The following is a 13,919-nucleotide window of genomic DNA, read 5'->3' as shown; positions in this document are numbered from 1 at the left end:
TGGAAGTTAGGGAATTAATCACAAACTATTAATTTTGGTATTTCAATCATTTGGATAAAAGTCCTTCCATTAATCCCTTTAAGGGATAAATGAATTTTAAGTCGATCTTAACATCAGTGCACCTAGTTATATCACCATCGCTAAGTGGCTATCAAAATAACTTAAAAAATATTATAATGAAGAAAAACGGTTAAAATATTTAAATTTTTTTTTTTGTTTCTCTGCAAAAAGTATCCAAAGTGGAAAGGAGGATGGCCCAAATAATTTTTCTTTGGTTAAAATTATGGCTCATAACATCTTTCCAGTTGCACAGTTACTGCAAATTTTCAAGAGTAAATTTCATGATCAAAATTTCCTTATATGTAAGGATATATGAAATACTGATAATACTTACACAATTAAGTTCACTATAATTGTAATTAATCTTCTTCCAAATGAATTTGTCACTTGTCAGGTACAAAATATTCAGGTAATTTTGTTTTTTGCATCAATCTGCCTGAATCAGATTTTTCCCTGGTTCTTTTCTTACCATCCTAGTGAAAAAGATTAGTGATAAATGAATGTCAAGTCATTCATCTTTCCTTTCCCATTCTTTTCAGTGACCATATCAATTTAAATTAATTTTGTTCAGGCATTCTTGAATACAAATACTGTCAAGTTCCTTCCTAATATCTTACTTTTTAATATGATTCTGCAATTAATACCACCTCTTTACTCTTTTAGTGTTACTCAGAACTCTCATATGTGTGGTCTCTAATCATTTTATTTACTACCCAACTTTCGGATACATAAATTAAAATCGAACTGAACAGTATTTTATAGTTGATCTCACTTTAACAAACTTCTAGGGAATGCAGGAATTGTTTATTGTAGTTGATGGTTTGCCACAGAATTTTATTTAATGTAGTGTTGAATCTATGAGGTTTGGTCAGGACTTTTCAGTAGTTATAACGGTGTTATAACTACTGTGTTATAATGATGTTTGTGTAGTAAGAGTCAACCATATTTCTCAAAACTTTAGTATGCTTAAAAAGTAAGTTTTGAATCCAGTATTTAAAATACTTACATTTTGCTGACGATATCGATCTTCTGGCAGAAAGTGAAGAAGAATTACAAGAGATAACCAGGGGTGTTTTCAGAACATTAAAAAAATATGGATTATATATAAACCCAAAAAATACAATGATAACCTCAAAATCAGACATTGAATTCTTAAAGATGCAAATTGGCAATAAGCAAATTGAGAATGTAAAGAAGTTCGCTTATCTAGGAAGCATGTTGAGTCAAGTTGTTCAAAAACCGACATTAAATACCGAATTGCTAAGGCAACCGTGGCCCTACAGAAGTTAAAACCATTGTGGGGAGATAACAGAATAGCAATCACAACCAGACTAAGACTAATTGATACCTTGGTGAATTCTGTCATCTTGTATGGTGGTGAGGCCTGGACTTTATTGAAGGAAGATGAAAGGAGACTTCCTGTCTTTCGAAATGAAAACTTACAGAAGACTTTTGAGAATTCCCTATACCACTCACGAAACCAATGAAAACGTCTGAAAACTGATTGATTCAATAGAAGGGAAAATATTCTGACAGTCATCAGAAGAAGACAGATGAAATGGCTCGGACATGTGGAGAGGGCTAATGGCATTCCAAAGCAAGCACTAGAAGGAATCATTCCGGGATCAAGGGTTAGGGGTCGACCTCGATTAAAATGTACTGATAACATCAAAAAAATGGACAAATTCCTCCCTTTCTCAATTGACATCAAGAACAAGAGACAGACACGAGTGGAGGAGGCTAGCAAAGAGTATCACCTACCAGCCATGAATGACACAACGGTTCATTTAGGACTACGGGAGAAGAAGAGATTTAAAACAAACAACTCTTTTAGGAAGGATAAATAAGTTTAAAACTGTGTCCCATGTTATTTTAATGAGAATACCTTCCAAGTTCTTCACCTATTCCAATTAATATGATTTACATAATACAATTTTTCACTGTCTTGTAACAAAAATCTGAAAATCTCGACACTTGCTCACTTCTTGCAATTTTTCTCATGTTGATGTTTCCTTTTGACTACTACTAAATCACTTGATTTATATGAAAGGGAGAGATGAATCTGCTTATAAAAGCAGATTTTTTTGAATTGAATAAACTAAAGGAAATAAGGCAATGATTTTTCATTTAGCCAAATTGTTATTCTTTTAATAATAAGCTTGAAGTCTTTTTAAGCAATAAAATATCTCAAGGCAAATGGACAATTATCAATTCAATAGAAGCTTCAAAATTCATATGAAATTTTCATTATGATAAAAGTGCATGCAGTCAGGAATACATATCCATACTTGAAGTAGAAAATGCCATCAAAAGCTTGAAATGTGGAAAGGCAGCAGGAGTAGATGATATTCGACCAGAAATGCTGAAGTATGGTGGTATAAAATTCTTGCAGTGGCTGCACTGCATAGTTCAGAAAGCCTGGACAGACGGACGAATTCCCGATGATTGGAGTAGAGCTCTCATAGTACCCATATATAAAAAGGGAAATAAAGCTGAATGTGAGAATTACAGAGGTATTTCCCTACTGAGTGTTCCTGGCAAGATCTATGCAAGTATACTTGAGAAACGGTTGAGAAGAATTGTGGAAGAAAAGCTTGGTGAAGAACAAGCTGGATTCAGGCCAAATAGAGGCTGTCAGGATCAGATCTTCACTTTACGACAAATAGTCGAGAAAGCATGGGAATATAACAAAGATCTGTATTTAAGTTTTGTCGATTTGGAAAAGGCATATGACAAGGCGCCAAGAGAGAAGCTATTCAATATGCTGCAGTTATATGGTGTCAATGGGGCATTATATCAAGCAATACTTAGTCTTTATTTGAGTTGTAAGTCAGCAGTTAGAATTGAAGGAAGTACAGGAAGATGGTTTTAATGTTAAATCTGGTGTGAGACAAGGATGTACATTATCCCCTCTGTTATTCATTATCTATATGGATCACATTATGAAGGAAAGTGGTATTAAACATGATATCAAAATTGGAGATGTTAATGTCAGCTGTTTGCTTTATGCGGATGATGTTATACGTCTAAATAAATTCACTATAAGTCTGCAAAATTCTCTGACTAAATTGAATAACTGTTGTAATAGATATGGTATGAAGGTCAGCAATTAAAAGACAAAGATAATGAAAATAGACAGAATCAATGAAAATGTCAACTGTGTTGTGAATGGAGAACCTGTGGAACAAGTAAAACATTTCAGCTACTTGGGCACGATTTTTAGTGAAGATGGTAAATTAAGTAGAAATAGACAACAAAATCAACAAAGCTGGTATGGTAGGAAGCCAATTGAATAAATTCATATGGGATAAGAGAGAAATTAGTCGCAAACACTAAATTAGCTGTATACAAGACAGTGTTCAAACCAGTTTTAATTTATGGATCTGAGAGCTGGGTCAGAAGTAAAACACTTGACCAAAGACTAGAGACCGCAGATATGAGAGTCCTGAGAAAGATTAGAGGTGTGAACAGATGGCATCAATGGCAATATCATATTAAAAACGAGGATATTAGGAAAGAACTTGACATTGTCAGCATCCAGGAATGCGTTAGCAGAGCTAATCTCAGGTGGTATGGTCACTTAAACAGAATGGGCGAAGAAAGATTAGCAAAACAAATGTTCTCTGCCAGGTTGGCAGAAAAATGACCCAGAGGAAGACCAAGATATAGGCAGATTGATACGGTACAAAGTGCCTTAGATGATAGAAATATGAAGTTTGATAATATTGGTGTCGTGACAAGTAACAGACTGATTTGGAGGAAAATTGTAGATAGGAAGTTAGTAATGATGTAATTTTTTTTCATGTAGTACTATCATATCCTGTACACCCCTTGAGGGTACATGGCAGGAATTTGATGATGATGATAAAAGTGAGAAAACATAATGAATATTTAATACATAAAACTTACCTTTTGTCCTTTCCTAGTCTCAAATTGTGATTTAATTCTGAACATTTCTTTCTCAGCTTTTAGTTTTTCACTCTTATCATCTTCTTCTTCACTGTCAGATATATCAAAAAGGGAAATTTTTTTTTCAGGAGCCAGCAAAGATGTCTGACTTAATGCCTCTGGTCTGCTATGTTCTTCATCATCTGATTCAAAGACTATCTTTGTGTTTGGAATCTTTCCTGAATCCTTGATAAAATAGAAAGCATACTATATTACCTAATTATCCAATTCCACATAAATCATAAAATCATTTTTAGCATAAATGTGAATGCACCACATTCTCGCAGCACACTATGCATCTCACGTTTTTATTATGTTTCCAGTATAAATGCTTTAAGGATTTACTATACCTGAAGACATTTCCTTCAAGCTAAGCTGTTACCAAAAAACATGTACCTCTGCTTAGTGCAACTGGAAAAGACCTACATTTTTCAATAGAGGAATCTTTATATGTTTTTTTTTTTTTTTCCCAACTGAAGCTGAGTTAACTGTTCTCATATGGGGGTAGCTAGGGAGGATTGTCCCAGAAACTTGTGTTTTTCATCCCACATACAGGCAAATCAGTCAGGAGAAGACATGCAATTTACAGACTAAAAATGCTATTGGTTGTGGACTGTAGATGCCAGTGTGTGCAGACAATGGTAGTGGTGTTGTGTGTAGCTGGTAGATTAAGTAATGGAGACTGAGTTGAGTGCAGTAGAATGTCCTCCCTCAATGAATCCTTGGACTTCTTGGAAGCATTACATAATAGATGGATAAAACACGCCTTCTCTAGGTGGAGAAAATAACTACTAGATTTCTATTTAGATGATTTTCATGGCATTGAAACATGTTACATTTGTGTAACAAGAGAGCATGAGGAGTGGATGAAAAGGCTTCAACTAGCAAATAATCTGCCAAATCATGCCTGATGGAGTTCAGTATACAGTAGTATGTGTGAGTAAGGGGAACACTGCTGAGATCAAGCAACAGACAATTGCAGTAGTGAGTACAGAGAGAGATCTCAGCTCACCTACCCTTACCTTCAGTAATACACAAATCACTAGACAAGATCAGATCTCTTTGCTTGAACTAATGTTTACCTCCAGTCCTCCTGGCATAAACACATCAGAGCAGTAGCCTTCAGCATCCAAAAACTAGGTACTGTCTTTCGTTCAAGATGCTATTTTACACTTAACCAACTATTAACTATATACAAATCCACCCATGCTTAGAATACTGCCTGCAAGTTTGAGGTGGTGAATGTAAAACTTCCCTTAAAATCCTTGATGCTGTCCAGAGACAAGCAATTAGGTCCACAGATGATCCATCCTCTCTTGTAGATTCACTTCAAACTCTTATCCCACAGATATGTTTTAGTACTTTCTATTCTGCAGGTACTTCCATGGTCACTGCTCTAACAAATTGACAAACATCATTCCTATACTTTCTGTTGCAACTCCTAATACAAGAGCAGCAACTGACCAGCATTCCTTCACTGTGCAATTGCAAATACAGTAAACTACTCTTCCTCTTTTATTCCATCCACCTCTGTCCTCTGGAATAGTCCTCCTCATGAAGTATTCCCAAACTATAATCTTCAGCTGTTCAAAAAAGACATCAACCATCTCAGTCTTCATCTGCACCCCACACATGCCACTGATGTCTTTATAGGTCTCTTAGCCTCTCATGTATTGGATCTATACAAAAAACAGATTGGGTGCGCTCTCTGTGGGAGAATAACACACACACACTTCATGATCCTATTCTCTCTCCTATATTGCCTATGCAAGCCATCATAAAATAACAATAAAGATAAAAATACCTCCCCTAAAAAAACAGTGGTTATGCGCTTCGCAACCATATGCCTGGGGAAGGAATGTCCTAGGTTCGATTCCCGTCGGTGACATGAGGAGCTGAAGGATCTTCCTCAGCCATAGCCAAGTTAGCCAGTCTTGGGCGTGGACAGCAGGATTTTTTCCCCAGTTTATTCTGGGGTTTTTCATCCTGCAAAGCAGGCAAACTGGCCTTGAGAAGTCAACACTACAGGCCATAGGATACACCGGGGCATAAGGCTGACCACCTTATCCTGTAAACGGAGTGAGGTCCGATGATCAATGGACCCTCGACACCGCAAGGTAAAAGAGGGTATAAGGAAGATGATGATGATGAAAAAAAAACAATAAAAATTAACAAAAATCTCAAAAATTCCATAAAATCTGATCTCCTCACGAACACAACAAAAATCCATACAAAATTCCCACATCCCTTTACCAATATCCGTGAACCTTAAAACAAATATAAATGACTGGCAGCACTACTTACATATAAAACCTGATCCATTGTTTCTAAGTAAAGTCTAAATAATACTCTTAACACACAGTTATATCCGAAGGGCAGCAATCTACATTTGTCAAATATGATATCCCAAGTCAGAGAATAACAAACTTAGAATCTAAACATTTTTGATCTGAAGTGAAAAATTTACTTGTAAACTCCATGCTAAAAGAGTAATAGGATTTGAAATGTTTGACATAAGTTGTGAAAGTGGTCCCAAAAAGAGCAGAAAGAGGGTAAAATTGTTCCACAAAATAAGGGGAGGGGCAAGACTAAGGCTCCAAATTAGAGATACCTCTACATAACTAGAAAGTTGCAGTTAATGTGTAGGAGAGAGAGAGTGATGAGGACTAGGATTTATAACAAAAGAATTTATAAAGGATAGCACAAATCTGTTAAAGGGAGGTGATGTTTTAGCAATTTGCCAATGTGTGCTATGTGATCAAAAATATCCAATGCACGTTCATCCAAAACTCTTACTCAAATATCAAAGGCATTAATATGGAGCTGGTCCATTCATTGCTGCTATAATGGCCTTCAATCTTCTGGGAAGGTTTTCCAATAGATTTTGATAAGTTGCTAGTAAATAATCAAAATTATAACCTTCAGTTTTGAAGAGTGATATTTCATCATCTTCTATGAATCGCTCATCATAATAAGACATCTATATTATAAGTCTGTTTTCTGAATAGACTTACTGGAGTCATTTAAACTCTGCTTACCAGAAGAATGAGCTAGTTTGAAAAAAACCCATTCAATCTCTAGAGCAGGGTTTCTGGACTGCGTAAAAAATTAAAAAAAATTATAAATAAAAATTCCTTAGCCTGACCATGGTACAGATGTACTATAGGTTTACAACCTTTCAGAGAGACACATTAAAAAGACTACCACAGTTTGTGTAAAAAGGAGTGGAGGAAAGCAATTTAATTTCATGAAGTGCAAGACTCATAAACCTGGAAGTCATATAAGAAGGCAATGGAAAGGAATAGCATTTTTTGGTTAGAAAGTGTCAGATGAATGGAATGACTTGCCTGAGTACATGGTTAGCACAAAAGTATTGAAGTAGTAGTTTAAAGTGTCCTGCAGTAAGTTGCAATAATAACAATTTGAGTACTATTTATAAACAAATTTATAATACTAAACCATATAAAACATATATATATATATACTCACTACCAAAGCCAAAGCAGATTTAATCAAGCTCTGTTGCATTCTAATTTCTCCTTTCTTTTTTTTTAATGATTCCAGTCTCAAATAATTTGACATATTATGTTTATCATATGATGCATTTGTATCTGGCAATAATTTAGATTTTTCACTTAATGTCATTCCTTGTATACTACTTTTTCTTGGAGAAATTGACGGTTCAGAAATTGCTTTTGTACCAGGAAATCTCTTCAGAGTACCTTTAAGATCTTCAGAAGCTGAACTTGAAGTATCACTTGTACTATCAGAATCACTCTCTTCAGTTTCTTGTGATTCAATACTGTTTATGTCACTTTTGACACTATTATCTTTTAGATTTGGAAAAGAATTTGATGAATCTGCTACTCTGTTGTTACTAGATGGAGACAGTTTTGGCCAGGTTTCAGAGTATGAGTTCTAACATATACATTAAGAATTATTTTTTTTTAAATCAATCTGTTTACTAATCTATGCCTTGAAAACAAAACATAATAATAATATAAAAACCCAATTCAGAAGTTAATATTTCTTATTCAATAACAGTAAATTATATAATTTGAGCAAGAAAGAAATGACATAACAAAATAAAGCTATATAAGCACCAGCATAGAATATTACACACATTTACTTGCTAGCTTTATTTTTATAGGCATACCTGTTACTCAAATTTGAGTTTTTTTCATGAAATTCAAGTTATTCTTTTTTTCTATGATTAATAATTAACCTGCTTAAAATAGAATTACTAATAATCATTCTTAAGATGAAGGCAATGGAATAAGGAATAGGATTTTTCTTAGAAAGTGTCAGATGAATGGAATGACTTGCCTGAGCACATGGTTAGTACAGAAGCATTGAAGTAGCAGTAGTTTAAAGTGTCCTGCAGTAAGTTGCAATAATAACAATTTGAGTTATTATTACAACAATTTGAATTATCATTATCCCTTGATGAGTCTTGAACTCCCTGGAGGTGTAAAATAATAATAATGATAATAAGATTAACATGTGAATGTTAAAGATTCATCTTAAAATTTTATTATTAAATGAAATGTATTCCTCTGATTATTAGATGAAAGTCAGTTATTGGAACAAACTTGAACTCTACATCAACAGAATTCAAGATAGTTACAATTAAACATAAGAAGTATGAATGCAAAGAAATAGTACTAGCAAAAAAATAAGGAAAGTACTACACTAACACAATTGGTGTTACTGAAATGAAGAAGACAAAAACAAATAAGATTCTAAGATTCTTTTAATAACAAATGCATGATATTATATTCAGGCAATAATGATCAGGGAAAGGAAGGCATAGCGATAGTCTTCAACAACAAACATGAAGATACTGAACAGAGTGATGTGGATAATACCAAAATAGAAAACTAGACAAAGTGATATTTTTTGTGCTTATAATACAAAAGGTTCTACTAAACAAGTGGAGGAATTTTTCAAGGCATTAGAGAAAGCAGTTGATGTAAAGACAAAAAGAAAAATTGGTCCTTGTTGGATATTTAAACAGCAGAGTAGAAAATGAGAATACCAGACATCGAAATGTGTTGGGAAAATTGGAGAAAAGGATAAAGCTAGTAATAATGGAAAGTTAGCAATGATAGGACTAGTCATCACTACCGTATTTCCCCGAAAATAAGACCTAGCATGATTTTTCAGGATGCTCGTAATATAAGCCCTACCCCAAAAATAAGCCCCAGTAAAGACAGTCAGCTAGACAGACGCATTTAGTACGTCTGTTGCAACACACGACAGGCATATTGAATTATGAAATAATATTAATATATAATTAAATATAAATAAATGATGTTATTGACATTAATACTTAAAATAAATGATAATATAAATTATAACTAAGTATTTGTAAATACCCAAGCAGGCGCCTTTGGACGAGGGGTAGACGCCTATGTAAACAGATAAACTTCAGACTTATTGCCGAATGACCAATCAGAGTACAGACACAACGCACGAATAACGTGCGCACTTGATAAGGAATGGATGTGGTTGTGTCTAATATGAATCTTCATAATTCAATACATCGTGTGTTGTAACAGATGTACTTAATGCACTCGTGTGAAATAAAGAAATGGTTTCTGAATTTTGGTGCCTGCAATTTTTCGTCGCTTTTGTGTGGACCATCATTCTTAACTGTCATCATTTTTGTTGCCACTCCTGTCTCATAAGTCTTCAATTAACACTTGATTTAATGGTAGATTTAAAGGGAATAATATTTTGACTGCCAGACAAGATGAGTGCAAAAAGAAAGACCTATTCCGTCAGGTACAAGAAAGGAATTGTGGAGGACTCCTGGGGCAAGAATCTTACAGCTTTCTGCAAAAAGAAGTTGGATCTCTGAATGGTCCAAACATGGCGAGAAGGGAACAATAATCTCAGTCAACAGGTGGATGAGGGAAATGCTAAGAAGTGCAAGTGTAGATCAGGTCGGCAACCATTATTTCCTGAGCTGGAAGACATCATCTGTGAATGGATTGCTGACAGGAGAGCAGAAGCTTTGGTTGTGCGCAGGGCTGATATTCAAGCATTTGCCCTTGCAATGGCACCACAGTTAGAAATATCCCCAGAAGAATTCAAAGCATCACACACTGGCTGGATGACTTCCTTCAGCGATATGAACTGTCTATAAGAAGATTGACAACATTGTTCAAGCTGGAAGATACTAAAGTTATTAAACGTGTACTTGCATTCAAGTCCTTTGTTAATGGCATCGACTTTTCTAAATACCAACTCTCCAACATGATTGCTATGGATGAAACTGCAGTGTTTATGGCCCAAGGATCTCAAAAGACAATTGATCAGAGGGGTGCCTCGTCAATCTACATTCCCTCCACTGGTTATGAAAGTGCATGTGTTACCTGTATTTTGGCAATTCATCACTAAGGGTAAGAAAGATAAGACTGAACATTTTTCAGGCATTTATGTTCTTGAAACAGAAAAAGCCTGGTGCACACAAGCAGTTATAAGGAAGTGGGTCGATTTAATGTTGCCACTTGTTTTGCAAGAATGGCCAAAGAGGTCTGCTAGTCTGGGATTCAGCCAGCACTCACCACGCTAAAGACATGAAGAACTTCCATGAAGAGAGAAGAATAGATCAAATAATGATTTCTACAGGAATGACTGCCTATTTCCAGACTCTTGATATTGTAATAAACAAGCCATTCAAGGACCATTTGCGCATGGAAATCAATGACTACATTGAAAATAGAATGGAGAGAAATCAGCGTGGAAACTTTGATTAAATGTGAAGCTTAGCCTGCAAGAGGTCGTAACTTAGGTGAAGAATTCATGGGATAAAATCACTGACAGCTGTGTTGCCAATGCACTACGAGCAAGCAATATGGACAAGAAGTGCTCATTCAAGGAGAGCTCTATTGCTGGACATGAGAGATTGGGGCCAATGGTTCTACAGGAAATGGAGTCGCAAGAAATTCAGGCCAGAATTCGGGGTTTGGAGAGTTATGACGATGTTCCAGAAGAAGATGACATGACTGTATTTGAATAAATGTAGATTTTTGTACATGAATAAATGTAGCTTGTTGTACGTGAAAAAATAAGACATCCCATTAAAATAAGCCCTAATGCATCTTTTGGAGCAAAAATTAACATAATATCCTGTCTTATTTTCGGGGAAATATGGTAATACTACGCTCTAACAAAAAAGTGTGCACAAATATACATGAAGAAAGATACAAGAAATAAAAAGTCTCATCAGGTATGTTATTGTGGATAGCAATATTTTCTTTCTGGTTCAGGAAAAGAACAGTATACAGGGGAGTTGAAAAAGGAAGTGATCACCATTAGCTTTGAACAGAATAAAATTGAATATCATATTGAAAAGAAAAATATGTAATAAAGTTTTTAAATAAAAAAAGTTGAGCAGTTTTCAGACACTACAAACGTCTCTGTACCTTATTCAGTGATACAATAAAACTACTTGTTTTTCTTGTGTCTGGAGTATAGTGGCTATTAGGGAGGGCATGTTGTTTACCATAGGGAGCAAGTTACTATCGCCCCAAAGTGAACTTGTTTAAACTTTTTTTTGTGTCCAAGGTATGCGCGAAACTTTTTAATTTCTTTTTCTGTAAAGTAAAATCAGGGATGTGAGTTATACGAAAGGGCAGGTTATCTTCACATAAATACGGTATATACATCACATCTGATTCTCATCCATCTAAGAGAGGTTGAGTCCCACAATTAGGGGTTTTAGTCGATTTAATGCAACTGAACTGCCATTCCTCTGTTGTATCCTAAATCTATCATATGTAAATCTACACCTGGTAAACCTTAACTTCAATCCAGGTGCACTTCACAATTTTTCTTAATCTTTTTATCAGGTATTTGCTTAGTACTTTTCTTGAATACTCAATAAAATTCCTTTATAATTTCCACTTTCAGTTTTATTTCCCTCCATTTTATAAAAATTGGTACAATGAGACTTGACTCTAAACATCTGGGATTCAACTTACTGAAATATGCAGTGCAGCTACTGAAAAGTAAATAAGTATTGCATGTCAGTGATCTTCTACTTCAGTCTATTCATGTAGACTAATTCAATATGGCTCAGAGGTTTGTTTCATAATCAAGTAAACTGAGTATCAAGTATTATCTTCAACAACACTGCCTTTGTATTGATATGTGAGTGGCATTCTTGACATAATCAGAAAATCAATCAATTTAAGAAAGGACTGGTTTTTCTGAGCTGCAACTCCAGTTACCTATTTTTGAATAATGTAACATTAAATAATTAATGTTACATTATTCAAACTTTGTGGCATCCTCTTATTAGAAGGATGCAGCTGATGAACACTTTCTCAGTATTACTTCCTATCTATCTTGATCAGCTCATGCATATTTCTTCTAGTCCATTCTGTAATACTAGAGAATCCATCTAGAGAATGTTGGTCATTCTCTGAATCTTTCACTTTCCTTCCTACCTTTCATGAATTTTCAAAAATTATCGAAAAGAGGCTCTGAACATGTCCTACGTAAGCAGCAATGTGCCCTCTAATTTTTGCTGGCCCACATGCATAGGAAAAACATTTTGTACATAAGTTACCAAGTCTCAGATTCAGTATGTGCAGTAGCCTGTGTTCACAATAGCAAAAGTCACAAGCAACAAACTCTTAATTTGATACACCTAAAATTGGTGACATTTTGTTAAATGATTTTGTACACTGCATGTTAAATAATTCTGTAAGAGGAACCTAAATGCTTACTCCTTCAGCTATTTGAATACTGAATATACTTGCAGTTTATAAACAAATTATGTCAAGGTTCCAGCACAGAAAATTCTATGCCTTTTAATTTGCTTAAATCCATGTAGCTACAAAAATTCATCACTATTTGCACGATTTAAAGTGACTATACTGTCTACGCAGTAGATATTAAACAAATATGCCTCTGCAACTTGTTGATGTGGGCATCAATTTGCCCACACAGCACAGGCTTACTTGAATAAGTTACTAATTAGAATATATTAAGTATCAGCTCTTCTTTCCATAATATTTTGCAACAGAATCAGTAACCAATCAATCAATTCTTCATTACTAATCATATCAAGTGGTAAGCACAACACAGACTACAAAAACACACCAAAAACATAATTTATATATAAGTGTATTACATAGAGCCTCCATAGCTCAGTGAGTATGGATGAAGCCCTTTGGTCGGAAAGACCTAGGTTTGATTCCTATCAATGACATGAGGAACCTTTATCTGGTCTCTTTCAACTAAAGATGAGTTAGCCGGTCTCATACTGGTAGGGATTTTTCACCTGGAAACTCAGGTTTTTCATCCCCAGAACAGGCAAACTGGCCCATGAACACGCATCTACAGACATCGGACACACCAGGAGGCATAGGGCTAACCACCTTATCCTTGATATGGAAGCGGTTAAATGTAGAAAAATTCTCGACACTGCAAGGTAAAAGAGGAGAGAAGGAATAATAATAAAATAAGAGTATTATATGTTTTATTGTTTGATTTCTTCTGGTTCTATAAATATTTTTAAATTTAACAACCATCTTTTATTTTCAATATAAGGAACATAAAGAAATTACGATTCCTTTAAATCCAATGAACCTGACAACATTTATTCATTCTGCATTATATCAGTAATTCATTGGGGAAGGGGAAAAAAAAGGATACAAATGTTTTTTCTTTTGGAAACTTTTGTTTTGGTGGTAATGAAAAACTAGTGCTTTTTTGGCTATCACCACATTCTAATTTTCTTTTCATTTCTTCTCTCTCTTTTTGAAGTCTGGAAGGAAAAAAAAAAAAAAAATTACACACACAAGGTGTTCAGTCATGTAACCAACAAACTTCAGCAGCATGTTTTAGAGGTCATTTTAAGCAGAAAAGTCAACACACACACACACACACACACA

The 13,919-nt window shown here is 34.8% G+C and overlaps 1 protein-coding gene across 3 annotated transcripts in view; it reads right to left on the bottom strand.

The window, feature by feature from the left end:
• LOC150108464 (uncharacterized) overlaps positions 1-13,919 on the bottom strand; it is a 132,475-nt gene that overhangs the window by 75,324 nt on the left and 43,232 nt on the right. For all 3 annotated transcript variants that reach the window (XR_016550656.1, XM_090415869.1, XM_090415870.1), the window contains exons 4-6: positions 13,681-13,792; positions 7,498-7,926; positions 3,970-4,194 (exon numbers count right to left, since the gene is read on the bottom strand). Coding sequence is in view for 2 of the 3 variants with exons in the window: in XM_090415869.1 (XP_090271995.1) it covers positions 3,970-4,194; positions 7,498-7,926; positions 13,681-13,792 (766 nt within the window). In the remaining variant the exon portion in view is untranslated. The remainder of the gene's footprint in view (positions 1-3,969; positions 4,195-7,497; positions 7,927-13,680; positions 13,793-13,919) is intronic.

The sequence above is a fragment of the Typopeltis vanoorti genome, chromosome 3, assembly GCF_054136105.1.
Source record: "Typopeltis vanoorti isolate ZY-2024b chromosome 3, IOZ_Tvanoo_1.0, whole genome shotgun sequence".
Classification (NCBI taxonomy): domain Eukaryota; kingdom Metazoa; phylum Arthropoda; class Arachnida; order Uropygi; family Thelyphonidae; genus Typopeltis; species Typopeltis vanoorti.
The sequence above is the reverse complement of the archived record's forward strand: the minus strand, read 5'-3'. Positions and strand labels throughout refer to the sequence as shown.